Source organism: Leptonychotes weddellii, chromosome 6 (assembly GCF_054177405.1).
Source record: "Leptonychotes weddellii isolate Sample4059 chromosome 6, ASM5417740v2, whole genome shotgun sequence".
Taxonomy (NCBI): Eukaryota; Metazoa; Chordata; class Mammalia; order Carnivora; family Phocidae; genus Leptonychotes; species Leptonychotes weddellii.
The window spans coordinates 89,074,364-89,090,640 of record NC_138374.1 but is presented as its reverse complement, the minus strand read 5'-3'; the positions used below and the strand labels follow the sequence as shown (position 1 = coordinate 89,090,640).

The 16,277-nt window shown below is 39.4% G+C and overlaps 1 protein-coding gene across 1 annotated transcript; it reads right to left on the bottom strand.

The window, feature by feature from the left end:
* Window positions 1–1,552: 1,552 nt before the first annotated feature.
* On the bottom strand, window positions 1,553–15,252 carry FMO1 (flavin containing dimethylaniline monoxygenase 1). Its single transcript, XM_081823184.1, has 8 exons — window positions 15,232–15,252; window positions 14,806–14,994; window positions 12,153–12,315; window positions 8,549–8,691; window positions 5,966–6,165; window positions 3,556–3,911; window positions 2,993–3,065; window positions 1,553–1,924 (listed from the first exon to the last, which is right to left on the bottom strand). Exons 1-8 carry the CDS (start codon window positions 15,250–15,252, stop codon window positions 1,582–1,584), a joined length of 1,488 nt encoding a protein of 495 aa, XP_081679310.1. The 3' UTR covers window positions 1,553–1,581.
* Between the last annotated feature and the right edge of the window lie 1,025 nt (window positions 15,253–16,277).

The window sequence follows — 16,277 nt, the reverse complement described above, 5'->3', positions numbered from 1 at the left end:
TGTGTGTGTGGGCTTTTCCCCTACACTGCAGAGTAATTCTTGGACATCAGCTGGGTGCCCTACCATTGAACTCAATTTTGACATTGTCTGCCCAGAGATTGCATCAGATTCCACAGGTGAAGGGCTCAGTCCTACAAGATGCCCTCCCCTCTCACTTCAGCCCAGATTGTCATCCATGCTTCTGAGGACCAGCTATAGATTGGAGATTCCAATGACCCCTCCTTGGGTTTGACTAATTTGCTAGAGTGGCTCACAGAACTCAGAGAAACCATTTTACTTGCTAGAGAACCAGGTTATTATAAAAGGATATAACCCAGGAGAAATGAGATGGAAGACATGCATAGGGCAAGATATGTGGAAAGGGGTGAAGAGCCTCCATGTCTTCTTTAAGGGCATCAGTCTCCCCAAACTTCTATGTATTCACCAATCTGGAAGCTATCTGAACCCCATGCTTTTGGGTTTTTATGGAAATTTCATTTCATGGAGCCTGGCTCCATGAACGAGTGGAGGTGGTTGATTTTCTGTGGGGTAGATCTGATTTGGGTTGTTATGCGAGCTGGAGCACCCCATTTTGTTGTAGAGTGCATTCTAGGGGAATAAGCACTCCCAGGCAGGATCATACCTTTATTTTTATTAAAATAATTTTTTTTTTCAAAATAGTGATTCGATGATGATATACATTGCAAAATGCTCACTACAGGCTTAGTTACATCTGTCAGCATACAAAGTTATTGTAATATTTTTGACTATATTCCCCATTCTGTACTTTTTATCCCCATGACCTACTTATTTTATAACTGGAATTTTGTACCCCTTAATCCCTTTCTCCTATTTTTCCCATTCTCCCACCCCTCACCCCTGTGGAAACACCAATTCCCTGTGTTTGTGAGTCTGTTTCTGGATTTTGTTTCTTTGTTGTTGTTGTTGTTGTTGTTTTGTTTATTTGTTATTTTGTTTTTTAGATTCTACATATAAGTGAAATCATATGGTCTTTTTCTTTCTCTATCTTCCTTGCATTCCTTTAGACACATTCTAGTGAATTTATTGAACCCCTAATTCTTTTATGGCCTTTATGAGTAGACACCTCATCCTCATCTCTCCCCTCAACTTGTAAAAAGAGCATAAAAGACCACCTGAAACTTTCAGTTTCTAGGTTTTTTTCTTTCTTTTTATTTCTAATCAGCTCATACCATAACAGGATCATTTTAGTACAACTAAATCTTTTGTGAAGTAGGGGGTTTTAGTTGAGGCCTATGAAAATAGTTTATGTGTGAGAGAGATATAAATGCTCAGAGTGCTGTCTTAAACAGCTCTCTCTTGTAAAGTCAACCTGGAACTTCCTAGCAGCCTTTAAGTGCACATAAATTGTGATTATCTTCCTCTAGCACTGGAAGCAGATGGAGCCAGGAGAGGCCCAGGAATACCATTGGTAGCCCTGGGGCCAACCAGGGAAGGATGGGAGGTAGCCGTGACCACCCAAATATGGTTCATGGCTATGAAGAGAATGACACGGCAATGGAGGGACCAGAGCATTGTAAATCTACTATGTGCATCTGAGAAGCCATCTGGGTAATCTTTTATTTATAGGAAAATTAGGAAAATGGCCATAAGCAAAGCCAGAAGGCTTAAGAGTTTAAGTAAACTTGCAAAAGGAGTTGGGGATTCTTGTACAATTCGAGTTTTGGTGACTTTGAATGTTCGATCCCACTGGGTCAAGATGGCATTTCTGGCTCCTTTCCATTTCCCTGGGCCAGTCAGGCGGAACTGGTATGGTGTGCATGGGCCAAAGAAGATGGTCAAAGCCAGGCGTGGGTCCATCAGGAGCAGAGAGAATAGGTTGGGTTTTGCATTGATACTGGTCAGGAGTTCATCTATGTATGTGATATAATCTGATTGTAAAGCTTTGCAGTAGCACAAGCCAAACCTTCATAAAAGGAAAATTGGGGATAAAGACAAAAAGGTAAAATAATGATAATCCAGAACAAGTAAAAGTGCCAAAAAGTAAACAGCAATGTTAGAAAATTTGAAATGGTTAGTGTGTTCTTCCCTCTAAGCTCATAGCTGTCTAATGGTCTCATTATATATATATTTTTAAATGCAAGATGAGCTCCTTGACAAGATACTCTATACGCATGGTGCTCCAAATGCTCGTAATGCAGCTGGTATTTCTTTAGTTCTTTTGTCAAATAATTAACAATTTCTAGAAAGAAAGTTTTTACATAATTTCACTATTCCTAAATTTTTCTAAAACTCAAATATTGTTAGATTTATATAATGTAAAAGTCCGCAAAAATCAATAGGGTAGAATTCCCTGTAAAGCAGGGCTTAGTCCCTAAAATCACTGACTGACCTGTGACAAGAGGCCTTCCACTGTGCAGTTCTTTTTTTAATGCTTTTTTAAAATTTTATTTTATTATGTTGTTAGTCACCATACAGTACATCATTAGTTCTTGATGCAGTGTTCCACAATTCCACTGTGCAGTTCTAATTAATTATCTATGTTATAGCAGAATTCCATAATGGAGATTGAATCATATTCCAGGTTGAGGGTGAAAAAGAGACATCTAAAATGTTTTTATTATTTTGGGATTTAGCACTTTGACAAGGATAGATCAACATGAAGTCTGCAAACATATGTAAATTAGAGAAGTGATAAAAATTCTTAAATGCAGTGATTTTAAAACTTTCTTTTGGTCTGAGAAACCATTTTTTAAGGGAAAATTTATGTGAAAGCACAAAACAGATTCACAGTGAAACAGATAAAACCAGAGATGTTTTAGCTGGATTAGGAGTGAGAATTGGGGGTGTGGGGGAGGCCGAGACTCCCTTCTTTGCTGGCCACCTTCCTTCTCTTATCCCTGGCCCTTGAGTGCCAGCCAAATCTCAGGTGCTTCTTTTTCCTCCAGTGTAACTCACCTCTGTCTGCTATTGTTTTACCAATTTGAGTGATGATTCAAAAAAGATGCATAAGTGGTTAACTTAGTTCACTTACCCACTGGGTGTGTCTTCTTTTCTTGCATTAACTTCATCTATCATGACACTTCGTGGCGGTAACTTGTTTATACCTATGAAACATACGCACAAAGAAGGCAATTTAACTTTAAGCCTGCTTGCTTAGTGGGTGAAGATGCTTTACTACCACTCATCTTTTATTCTTAGTACCCAGTGACTTGGCCAAAAAAAGTGGTATTCTCCTGGTAATAATGCTACCAGGCGAAAAGTTGTAAGCATCTGGTCATCTCACTAGTTATCTGATACAACAAAACCTCACAACTGAATTCTGTCACTTCACTGATTGAAATTTTACATTTTAGTCAAACCTGTTGATTTGGTGAAAATAACAGGTAGAAACAACTTATATTTTTTGACTCCTGATTTATCTTTTGTGCTGGTAATGGTTCAAATTCATTATGATAGTGTAATTCCGAAGAATAGAATGGATCCTGCTTTTAAAGATTGTGTTGTTTTAGATAGGACCTGGGGATGTTCTCAAAATTTCCAATATTCCAAATAACATGCCAAAAACATTTGCCCTGCGGTTTCTCGTGCACATACCTTTCAGGACTCGAACAACCCATTGTGCTTGTGTTTCTCCTATGGGTATCATGGAGCCTAAGGGTTTGATGACGCCAATAACAGCCAGGGTTGGCTGTGGCAGATGTGCAGGGAAGATGTACTTGTACAGTGATGCCTGGCCATTTTCAACTTTGACTACAGTCTCATCAAGGAAGGGGAAAGCAAAGGTGTAGCCCGTGGCAAAGACAATGATATCAATGGGCTCTTCTTTTGGGGTGTTGTTAAATACGACAGAGTTTTCATTCACCTCCTTTATGCTTGGCCTGATGAGAAGTTTCCCAGTGATGATACAGCCTGGAAGCTCATCATTTAGCACAGGCTCTCTCAGCTGTGTCCTAAACAGAAATGTGGGCAGGGAAGAGATCTGCCAGTGACCAGCATGGCCAGCCCTACCTTCTCCTTCCCTTCCCTTCTTCATTCTGGGACTCTCCCCTTGGCCAGGCAGAAGGTACCAGCCATGGGAGAAGTTCCTTCTGTGGGAGGGACTCATGAATGTCCAAGAATTATGGAATGTGTTTGCCATTTACTAGAGTTTGGAAGCCTGTGGAGAAGGGGGTCAGAGCTTTCTCTGGCTTCTGTTTCCCTTGTTGACTTTCAGCTCTCAGTTATCACTGTCATTAGAGATAGCCCAGTGCTGAAGGACTACAGGGGAAGCTGGGGACTTCTACGTTGGCTGAGAACTGCTGGGAGCTCTCTCCTCCTAGGGAGCAATTGTACAAGAAAAGCAGGCATGTGTTTAAAAGGAACAAGGGCAGGGGCGCCTGGGTGGCTCAGTCGGTTGAGCGGCTGCCTTCGGCTCAGGTCATGATCCCAGGGTCCTGGGATCAAGTCCCGCATCGGGCTCCCTGCTCAGTAGGGAGCCTGCTTCTCCCTTTCCCTCTGCCTGCCTCTCTGCCTACTTGTACTCTCTCTCTGTCAAATAAATAAATAAAAATCTTTAAAAAAAAATAAAAGGAACAAGGGCAGAATTATCTTTTTCTTCCTATGCCTTTGGGATCACTAAGCAAATACTTTGTGAGATGATTTTAAATAAGCTGAGCCCTTTTGAGCTTATGGTGAAGGCACAGAAAGAGACAGTGTGATAAAATGGAAAGAGCCACTAGAATAGGAGGGAGGAAGGGTGGCTTCTTGTCCTAATGTTTATACTTAACAGAGCTTGAGGAAGTCATTTGGTCCCAGTTGGCTTTTATTCATGTGTAAAATAGGGATACTGACCCTTGTCATCCTTAGTTCATTGGGTAGGATGAAGAGCATATGAAATAGGAGCCAGGGATGGTCTCAAAATTTCCAAAATCCTAAATAACATGGCAAACCAAATAATATGGCAGACATGAAATAGTATATATATGCAAGAACTTTGGAAATGATAAATGATTAAATCCAAGAGTGAAGGGATGATAGTTCCCTAGGTTCATTTCACATCTTCTAAGGTTTATGGGATTAAATAAAATTCGTCATAGTTCCCCAGCTGCCATCCAGGTTAGACAAAGCTTATGGTAAACAAAGCTCTGGTGCCAAGAGTCAAAACCCCTGGGGGCTTGGAGGTAGGAGGTAGAAGAGGGCAGGTAAGAAATATGGAAGGAGAAGATGGCAATAGTAGAGGCAAGGGGAGAGCTGGTGAGAGGGAGGTATGGGAGAGAAAGATGGAGAGAGCAAGAGAAAACAAGTGTATGTACACAAACAAGGGGGCTGTGTGCCATCAGTGGTGGCTTGGGTGTCACGTGGTCCATGCTGGTCCAGAGTGAACTCTGGAAGAAAATCAGACATGATCTCCAGGCTATAGTGCCACCCTGGTAATGGAATATCACTGTACAAACTTAATGAATGAGAAAGTAGAGCAGTCAGTTTTTGCTAATGAGATAAGTCGTAGGTGATAACTCAGTTACAGATCAAATTAAGGTCAGACTGAGATCATGGTCCTCTTGGCAAGGGCAAGAAGGCATTGCCATTGGAGAGATGGTGAGGGGCAACTACAGCATTTGATTTTTCCCACATAGTGAAACAAGGCAAGTGTGTTGCTTATGTCAAAGGAGTCATAGACAAGTCACTCTCTTTTGATCGCTGTAGCAGAGGCTTGTGTAACTTGCCGAGCTCACAGGGCTCGCTTATTACTAAATGAGCTTGGGCAAGTAACCAAACTTTGAGAAGCCTCAGTTTACCCATGATAAGCAGGAGAGTATAATAATACTTTAAAGGGTTATTGACAAGATGAAATATATAGTTTCACTTACTAAGAACTCAAAAACAGTTAGCTCTTATGAAGTACATTTGTATGAGGTTTTCCTTCATATTCAATCATGTGGTTGTGTTATTGCTTGGTTTGGGTATGCCAGTGGAAGGATCAAGTTTCTTTCTTCCTAACAACCCTCAGCAGATACACTATATTTACCTGTCTTCTGGTACTAAGCCGTAATTTGCATGATTGAACCAGCTGTTCATCTTTCTTGCCATCAACCAAGTCACAAATGGAGTTGGGAGAGAATTTCTGAACATGTTCTGAAATCGAGTCATGAACACCATGTCCCATGGGTACCCCGAGTCAAAGACTCGGCTCATCACCCAGGCCCCTCCAGTGGTGCTGAGGAACACCTGGAAGCAATCAAAGAAGCCACTCAGTTTGACCCAGGGAACAGGGCTGGCTTTGCCAGAAATTCAGGAAGTTTCATGATTAGAATGGCACCAGAAGTCTGCCACCCTCAAAATACATCCTCAACCACATAGTTCTGGCTCCTCCAGCTCCCATCTTAAAGTTATTCTTTTGAGATCGTGGTTTGAGTATCTAGAGTATTAAGATGCCTTAGAACATGTAACGGAGAACTTATTATTCTTCATACACAGTGCTAGCCACCACAATGAATGAGATACTGTGACAACCAAGGTCTCATGTGAAAAAACAATGAGCAGGTGGTTACAATTTTGTAGGTATGACAGCACCTGAAAGTTGTCTACAACGAGTTTCAACAAAAACCATTGTTTGAATTGACAATAAAGTTCAGTAACACAATTAGTTTTGGTGAATTCTTTTTTTTTTTTTTTGACTTTACAGATTGGCTATTTGAGTTTACCAGCTGACTGAGTTTGAAATTTCCAATCATTAGAGAAATAGAAATAATAATATGCTATCCACATGTGGTGGTCATAGTGGATGAGACTGTATTCTTTTTTATTTCAGGACCTCCTTTCCCTTCTTTCAGGATAACTCCATCAAACCTCTAGTCTCTCCAAATCAATCAATCAATCAATCAATCAGGTCCTTTTTTGAAAGTCTCCAAAAGGAATATTATAGTCACACACTCCCAATCCTTTTTCTTTATGGCTATTTTCACTCTTGGAATTAGTGATCTAATTATCTATACTTATTTAGTTGATATCTGTGTCCCCCATGACTCTATGCTCCACAATGGCAGAAATCTTGTGTCTATTGTGTTCTTCAGTGTATCCCCAGTGCCTGGCACAACATTTGGCACATCAGAAGCCAACAACTCATCTTTATTTGCTGTTAATGAATGCCAACTGAGGAATGTTCATTACAATTATTACATAAATTAGTACTAGAGAGAGATCACTGTGTTGGGGTGAGATAGCTGGGGATGTACATGTGGATTGTGATAAAAGGAGAAAAGGAGGGAGGGATATGGTACGAGGAAGGGGAAGACAGACGCAGAATTGGAAAGGGCTCAGAGTAGTGGGGGATAAAGTTGAAAAGGCAGATTTGAACCGGATTAAGGAGAACCCTATAATGCAGGGCTAATCATCTGCAATTCATTAGTATTTTCTTTTGTGTTGCTTTTGTTTTATTTTATTTTATTATTTTATTTTATATTTTAGTAAAAAGAGTTTCTCTGTACATTTTGGCAGGAGCACGGACCCAGCATAGCTTTCTTAGCTTCTGTGGTTTGGCAAAGCGATCAAAAGTGGCCTGTGCTTTCTCAGATCTGCCTCCTCTGCTTCTCTCTCCCACTTATTTTTTTAATTTTTTATTTTTTTACTTGAGTATAGTTGACTTTTTTTTTTTTGTAAGGGGAGTTATTAGAAGTTTTTAAACACAAGAGCGTCATAATGAGAGCTGGCTTTTCAAAGGATTTGTTTGTCGGTGTTAGGGTGTCTGTAAGGATTGCCATGTGGGAGGAGGGACTGGGCATGCAGGGATGTGGGTAGAATTAGTTACAGGTGCTTTGGGTCAGAGGGACTTAAACTTGAAGGCTGGCTCTGCCATCTGCAAGTGGCACAACTTCAGACAGGCTCCTTAGCTTCTGTAAGCCTCAGTTTCCTCATCTACAGACAAGAGTACTGACAGGACCCACTCTACTGGCTTCCTTTGATGACTGAGGCCATGCAGTAAAGCATTTAGTGAAATGCTTGGTACAGAGGAAGCCCCAATAAATATGAATTATTTCTACAATTATTATTAGGAGGACAGTGGGGTAGCCGGACCTGCTGAGGGTAGTGGCGGTTAACAAGGAAAGGAGGGAGCGGATGGGAGATCTTCACAAGGAAAAAGGACAGGATTTTCTCACTAATGGGACCAGGTAAGACACAGATGTCTCCTGTAGCTCTTGTTGGATGACTGGGAAAATGACGAAAATAGGAAGTCAGAGAAGTTTGTCTTGGAGGAAAAATGACGTTTGGAATTTGCAGTAAAATTTATAAACACGAAAAATACTTTAAAAATCTGTTATTTTTAAAGTAGCTCTGCCTTCAGACCAGGTCATGATCCCAGGGTCCTGGGCTCGAGTCCCGCATCCAGCTCCCTGCTCAGCAGGGAGCCTGCTTCTCCCTCTGCCTGCCGCTTCCCCTGCTTGTGCTCTCTCTCTGACAAATAAATAAATAAAATCTTTAAAAAAATAAAAATCTGTTTTTTTGTATGTGTGTGTGCTTTAGGCATATTTATTTCTTTCATCATTTATCAGTGTTTGCCTGAGGCATGCATCTTAAGATAAAGTTTTTCATTAAGTAACATGAAGAATGGTACCTGTTTTGCCAGGTGGCTGGCCTCCACAGCAATGTCTGTGCCCGAATTCCCCATTCCAATCACAAGGACTCTCTTGTCCTTAAATATATCTGGATGTTTATATTGCCGGCTATGAAAGTACTGGTCTTTAAAGGTATTTATACCTATAGAAAAAGAAAGTCAAATAAAGAATTTTATAGGATCAGTGAATGAAACATAAATATTGTTCCATTAATATCCTTTTGATGGATTATTGTGGGTATTTTTTAATAGCATACTCTAAGAAAAATCCAAAATATGAATACATGGTTTTATAAGACACAGAAATTAGTGAGTGATTATGTAATGGAGGTACTTACTCTATTTCACTAGATAATCTAGGCCTCTGGGTTTATTTACTGCCAAGTTGAAATATTGTGGCATAAAGACTTGTTAAGCAAAAGTGTAAGGAGTCATTTCCACTTAAAAGTTGATAGAAATCAATGGGACAGTAATATCCTACTTACTAATATTTGACTATATTAGAGCTTTTCACAAGCAAGGAACAAGAGCAGAGAAGTTAAAGGAAACTTGGAGTCAAGTGCCTCCACTCCACTCAGCCAACCTTTTTTGGCATCTATGTGCTTGGCACTGTGCTAGTTGATATTAGGGAACTAAGATAAATAAAATGTGGTTCTTATTCGAAAAGATCCATGTGGGTTGGGGAAGTTCACTGATAGTTCTCCTTGGTGACTGAGTATAACTCAGGTTGAGTTTGCTGAGTCAGCAAGAGTTGGCTCTGAGAAAAAGGGGTTATGTTAGTTATACTGTGTTTAGATCTACTGTTCTAACGAGAAAGGATAGCTCAGGCAGTTGATGCCAAATTTCTCACTGAAACATTAAATGTGAATAGAGAGTTTTGGAAAATACTGTCAAGGTTGCATTAACACAATCAATCAAAAGTAACACACACTATACAAAGAACCGATTTTTTCCAGAAAAAAGTGATAAGACATCTAGATTCTCAGGGGATAAATATGGATGCTTGTGGCAAGTAGCCTTGTCAAGATCTGGTAGCTCTTTAATTCACCTTGAATCATTAGAAATCTGATATGAATCTCCGTTAAAACCCACCATAATCCAGAGCCTTTAGAATTTAACAATGATGCAACCAAGTTCAAATATTAATTCAGCCAGGATCCAGTATGGATCAGAGAATGGCTGAGGAGGGAGAGCTAGACAAGTTTAAGGAGAATCATAGAATCATTATCCCTGGATGTTAAATTATCTTAGATTTGCTTAGAACGGCTCTTTGGGATCACAAATGAGCAAATATGAGACTCTGTGCTGAGTCTTCTATCAGACTAATATTTTCTCCTCTTATATCACAGGAAGACAGAGCAAGCACTTTTATTAGGTGAATGTGGTTGTGTTAGTAAACACACTAGAATGTGTATATCTGAATGAATACAAGTAGTTATCTTGGGAAGTTATACATTTGTTTTATGATACCTGTTACTTTTACTAAGACTTTTTGGAACATCTTTGGAATTGTCTCCAGAGCAATGTGCCTCCAGACACATGTTTTTAAATGTTTTCAATGAATTTGAATTTTTGTAACAGTTAACAATGACCTTGGTGGGGGGCACCTGGGTGGCTCAGTCATTAAGCGTCTGCCTTTGGCTCAGGTCATGACCCGGGGTCCTGGGATCAAGCCTCTCATTGGGCTCCCTGCTCAGTTGGAAGCCTGCTTCTCCCTGTCCCACTCCCCCTGCTTGTGTTTCCTCTCTCACTGTCTCTTTCTCTGTCAAATAAATAAATAAAAATCTTTAAAAAACAAAACAAAAGAAAACAATGACCCCAGGGTGTATGTACTATGTACTAAGCAAGTCTGTTGTGAGGCAGAGAGGGAGTTGGTGAGATTTGGAGGACTCCTTTTCAAATCTAGTTACAGAACTTTAGAGCTCAAAGCCTCCTTAATGATTAACTAGCCAGGGATTTCAAATGGCCAATTGGTAGTGGCTGGTAAGATTGGTATTGAGAGGGTGCGTGGGTGGCTCAATGGGTTAAGCGTCTGCCTTCGGCTCGGGTCATGATCCCAGGGTCCTGAGATCGAGTCCCGCACGATCCCCACATCAGGCTCCCTGTTCAGTGGGGAGTCTGCTTCTCCCTCTCCCTCTGCCCCTCCCCCCAACTCATGTGCGCTCTCTCTCAAATAAATAAATAAACAAATAAATAAATAAACAAATAAACAAATAAATAAAATCTTAAAAAAAAAAAAAGACTGGAAAAAAAAAAAAGACTGCAAGTCCCATAGAGCTCCGTTTGCTTGATTTGTGATGTACGCTGTTGGGTAAGGTGGTCCAAGCCCCTCATATTTGGCAAAAAACCAGAGGCTTAGAAAGGTTAAGTGGAAAGCCCAAGATTGTATAGCTTGTTGACTGTATAGCCTAGAATCTGTACCTCCTGCTCTCAAGCCCATCCTATTCAAACTGAGGACGTTGGTTCAGTTGCTTTCCAGGTACACTTTATCCTAATTTGACCTGAATTGAATGACATGTGGAGGGCAGAGCCAGCACCATTGGATGTACATGAGTTCGTCATAAAATGAGTATTGGTATCACTTGCAGGTCCTATGTAGACTGTGATTCCGCCACTGGACTCCTATAAGTCTCTTTTTGTTCCTTCCATACAGGCTACTGTTGTCTTATCCACCACTGTATTTTTAGCACTTTGTGGGTGCCAAATAAATTGTTGAAGCAGAGGCTGCAGAGCCTCTCTCAGGGATGTTAGAGAATAGTTCCTTGTATCAGGAAGAAGACTGGACTTGGTGCTTTCAATTCAATGACTTTAGTCAAGGGTAATTTTCAGGATGTGCTTTATCCTGACTTGACCTGTCTTGAGTAAGCTCTGGGGGCATTGGAGGTATGTGAGTTTATTGTGAGATAAGCCTTGAGATCCCTCCAGGTCATATTTAGATGATGAAGAGAAAATTTTCCTAAAGTTTTAAATTTTTGAAAACTTACTGCAGATAAAAATAAATGAAACCATTGCCTCTTCTAGTCCCTCTGCACTGTCATCCAGTGGAAATTTGACAGAGATTAACATGAATCATGGTTGCAAAAACTAGGTAAGGAAGCTGAGACTCAAGGATGACTTAACTTGGGTCCCAAGATTCTTCTCCCTGTTGACTACTGACCTAGTGACAAATACCTCTGATCTAGCTAAATCTCTACAGAACAAACAAACAAAAATCACACTACTTTTTTCTTTATTCATTGATTGACCTTTGTGGCCTCTACACTCAGCTTTGGTTGTGTGCTACTGCTGAGGCTAACCACTTGCGTAAGTATCCCGTGACTTAGAAGACTTTCTGAGTGATACCCATCACTTACGGAGGGACATTGAACCTTAGTGAAGCATAAAACTGCTTGCTAGTTATTTATTCTACCTTTGGGCACTTATTGGTTTTTGAAACAAATGAAAGCCAAAAGCTGGCCAGAAAGTGCTGGTTAGAAAAGAATCCCTGTTACCTCACAACTTTAACTATTTAAGGGAGGAACCATAGAAATGCATTCCCAGATCAAGCCAGTAACAAGATGGCTCCCTTGAGACAAATTAAGATCAGTTTCAGAAAATGCTGTACCTGGAAAAGAGTCCAGTGGCAAATACGGGTTAGTAAGGAAACCAGTGCAGACCATGACAGCATCAAAGATGGCAGACTCTTGCTTTCCTTCATGCTGAGTGACCACCTCCCATTGGCTGGTGACAGTAAAATCTGGGCATTTTGTTACTTTGCAGACTTTAGTCTGAAAAAAGAATTATAGTCACAATTTGTTGTCAAGTTTCTAGTAAGGGCTTGCTGTCCAATGTATCAGTTGACATTTCAAATGTTCTAGAGCACAGACTAACCATAATTAATAAGCATAAACTTAGAAATTGAATCGAGTTAGCAGATTAACTATAATTTTCTGGATGAAAGTATTCTAAGCTTAGAGTTTAGAGCGGTGGGGTATTTAAGAGAAGTGATGAGATCCAAAAAGTTTGAGTGATTTGCTCAAATTCTCACAGTAAGTGATAGAACTGAGAACCATGGTCTTCGGATGTCTTTTTCATTATTTCTGTTATGTATATCTCTCCTAGAGCTATGCTTTAGGAGAGACATGGGTAATATAAATTGAAAATATAAATTTGGATCTTATGAAAGGTCCTATAAAATATGTTGCTAAAGCTTTCCCAGATCCTGAGAATGATTGGGAAATGCCAACTTTATGGCCTGAATGTTCTGGGAGGATCCCAAATTTCAGTCTATTTTTTGTTTTAATTGAGTGCATATAAGTTTATAGGTATGAGGTTCTGATTCAGAAAATATGTAAAATAAATTTACAGTCAAATTTAAAAGCATCAATGCTCCACTGGCCAAGAGACTTTGCTGCCTTTCTTTTTCAGTTCTCAGAGAAGACAGGCATTTCAAGTCTTTCCTAATGGGTTCACTATTTGTTTTATAATATTTGAAGCATTTGTTGGATTCCAAAATTTGTATTAGGAACTCTTCCTTTTTAAAATATGTTTTCAGTTAATTAAAAATTAATTGATTTCAAAATAAAGTTTACTTTTATCTTAAAAATAAGAACTGTTTGTAATTAAAAATTTGGAGTGCACAGAGAGGAAAGAAATTTCTTATGTGTGTACTTTCTTAAAAATTTGGTGAACATCTAGCTTTAAACTTTTTTTTTTCAATTATTTTAAAATAGACTTGGGGTACCATGTTAGTAAAGGAAATGCTTCAGATTCAGGAACTCTGATGCATTAAAAAATATTTTTGTGGATCATATACTTCCACTATGGTAGTGTTTCATTTTTAGTGTCCCTTGCAAAATAAGGAAGTGGAGTAAAATACTCTTTGGAAAACTGGAATACTTACAGTTTGATTGAAATATAATTGGCATACAACACTGTGTAAGTTTAAAGTATATGATGTAATGATCTGATAAATGTATATACTGCAAAATAATTCCAACAAACAATAAGTTTAGTTCACATCCATCACCTCACATAGTTATAATTCTTTTTCTTGTGATAAGAACTTTTAAGATCTACTCTCTTAGCAACTTTCAAATATACAATTCAGTGCAGTTAACTATATTCAGCATGCTGTACATCATATCCCCACAACTGATTTATCTTATAACTGGAAGTCTGTACCTTTTGACCATCTTAACCCATATCCCCCAACTCCCACCCTTCACCTCTGGCAACCACCAATCTTTTCTGTTTCTGTGAGTTGGGTGTTTTTAAATTTCACATACAAGTGAGATCATACAGTATTTGTCTGACTTATTTCACTTAGTATAATACTCTAAAGGTCCAACCATGTTGTTGCAGATGGCAGGATTTCCTTTTTTATGGCTAAACAACATTCTAGTGTGTGTGTACGTGTATGCCACATTTTCTTTATTCATGTACCCATTGATGGACACTAGGGTTGTATCCATTTCTTGACTATTGTAAATAATGCCGCAGTGAACACGGGGGTGCAGATGTCTCTTCAAGATAGTGGTTACATTTTGGTCAGTACTTTTAAGGTTGTGAATATGAATCTTATTTACTACTAGTTTTGGTCATTTATGTTGCTTTCAATTCCCTTGGAATTCCTTACCATCCCCATCTGTATCAAGGAGAGGGGGAGATAAGAGAAGGAAAACACATGGATTTTCATGTTTCTTGGAGAGGAAAAGAAGGGGAAAAAAAGAGAGTATATTCATTTGCCTCCATCCTTCTACCTTCTTCCTATCTCTGTTCTTGGAAATGGGAAGGGAGGTTGGTAAGGTCTATGAAAAGAACAATATTCAAAGATTTTTCTATTCCCAAGGATATCTAGAAAAGATTTCCTTCAAATACTGAGGTTCTCTTGTGTATGGGCCATTGCACATGTTTATTCCTATAAAGAGATACTCAAGAAGAGAGGACCTAGGTACTGGCAGAAGTCATCAATGTCCCAATGTGCTTTTGTCCCAAGCTGAGATTGTGGTTTGATATTTTCAGGTACTTTTGGGTACCTGGATGAAGTTATTACTAACTAAAAATGTATACATGTGAATTCTTACAGGAAGTATCCACCTCTACCTCCAGATTTACTTAGGGTGGGTGTGAGTACAAGGGGAAAAGGAATCCAGCCAGGTGTCATCAATCTTGCCAGTTCATGATCTCATCTACAGAGCCAAGGGCTAGGCTATTGAGAGAAATAGGAAACAGGTAGGCAATACTTTCTGACTACTGACTGATGTTTTGTGTCTTACCTTGAATTGAATGCATTCCAGAAGGCTGAACCAGTTTGCATACATTTTGAGATATTCCAGGAATTGAGAATTTGGCACATAGTTTGGATAATCTTCTGGGAATGGAAAGTCTGAGTAACAAGACATCTCCTTGCAGCTGTTGGAAACCACAGACTTATAGAGGCTGGCTCTGCCTTCTTCAACATGTTCCTGTACAAACAGTGTACGCACATGAGTGTGTATGCATTTGTGCATGTGTGCGCACACACATGAAAATGGATGTTAATTTTTAGACATTTCAAACATTGACAGAGATTAAAGTTACCCTTTCTAATGGGATTTGTTATCCTGCACTTGAGGTAGGGTGAACACTGAACACTGAATTTTATGATCTGGATTGCAATTTCATTCATTACATGTGAACAAATAAACCCAGGATGAACTCACCTTTCCAGATTCACATGGCATTATGGCAAAATACAGGAAAATAGGGAAATAGACCAGAGCCAGGAAGTAGTGTCTGGATGATGGACAATTGCTAGGTAGTTTGGTTTCACAGGGTGTTGTTGAAAGGATTATGGAGAAGAGGGTTCAGATTATGAAGGATTTTGCGTCTAAGGTTAAGGAATTTGGATTTTATAGGAAGGTGATGGCAGTCTTCTGAATGTTTTAATGTGGAAGTGATTCCTGTTATATTTTGGAAAGCTAATTCCTGTTCTACAAAAGACGAATGACAGAAGTCTGGAAAAGAAGGAAGGAGGCTGGTGAAGAGCCTAAAACACAAATCCACTCTAGCCATCACTGAAGGCAGCCTGAGCAGAAGCATTGGCAGTTGAAAAAGAGAAGTGGAAATTGAGGCAGCAGAATGACAGAAGGCACAGGATGGTGGAGCGGTTTGGATTTAGGATTTGGGAGAAGAAGCAGGTCAAAGGTTTCTAGACTGGATAACTGTGCACACACATGATGAAAGACCATTTCCCACCCCCAGTTTCGACCTGAATAAATGGCAAATATTAGTATCTCAGACAACTCCCACCAAGTTGAATAATAAGCAGTTTTGGTATATGTAGTTGTTAATATACATTGCCTCTGTCTTTTGGATGTATTATGAAGGATGCTCTGAGTTTAATAGGAAGGCGGGCCTTAGTATTTTAATATTGGTTACCATTTTGTTATGTATAGTTCTTTTTTTTACCTGTGAAACAATAATTATTTTATTTGTGTGAACAAGTGGAAAGACGAATATAAACTTCACATGTAGAGGAGGGCTCACTTTGTTCCCTCAAATGATGTGAATCTAGATCTGCATGAAATGCGTAGTGGTTACAGGGAATAAAATTATAAACATATCTTTGTGGTTTCAATTAATGCTGCCGATCTCATCAACTAATGGGTTCACTGTATCTTGCTTGTCTGTAGCCCCACCTCTGACAGTCTCATTTGTCCAGAATAAATCTAGAAAACTGGAATCTAAAGTCTTCTGAGAAAGATGA

Coding starts and splice junctions, on each gene's coding strand:
- FMO1 (XM_081823184.1), bottom strand. CDS start 15,252: ATGCCATGTGAATCTGGAAAG. Junction 3,066..3,555: donor GGTTGTTCGAGTCCTGAAAG/GTATGTGCACGA, acceptor TATGTTTCATAG/GTATAAACAAGTTACCGCCA. Junction 1,925..2,992: donor AAAGAAGACACACCCAGTGG/GTAAGTGAACTA, acceptor CCTTTTATGAAG/GTTTGGCTTGTGCTACTGCA.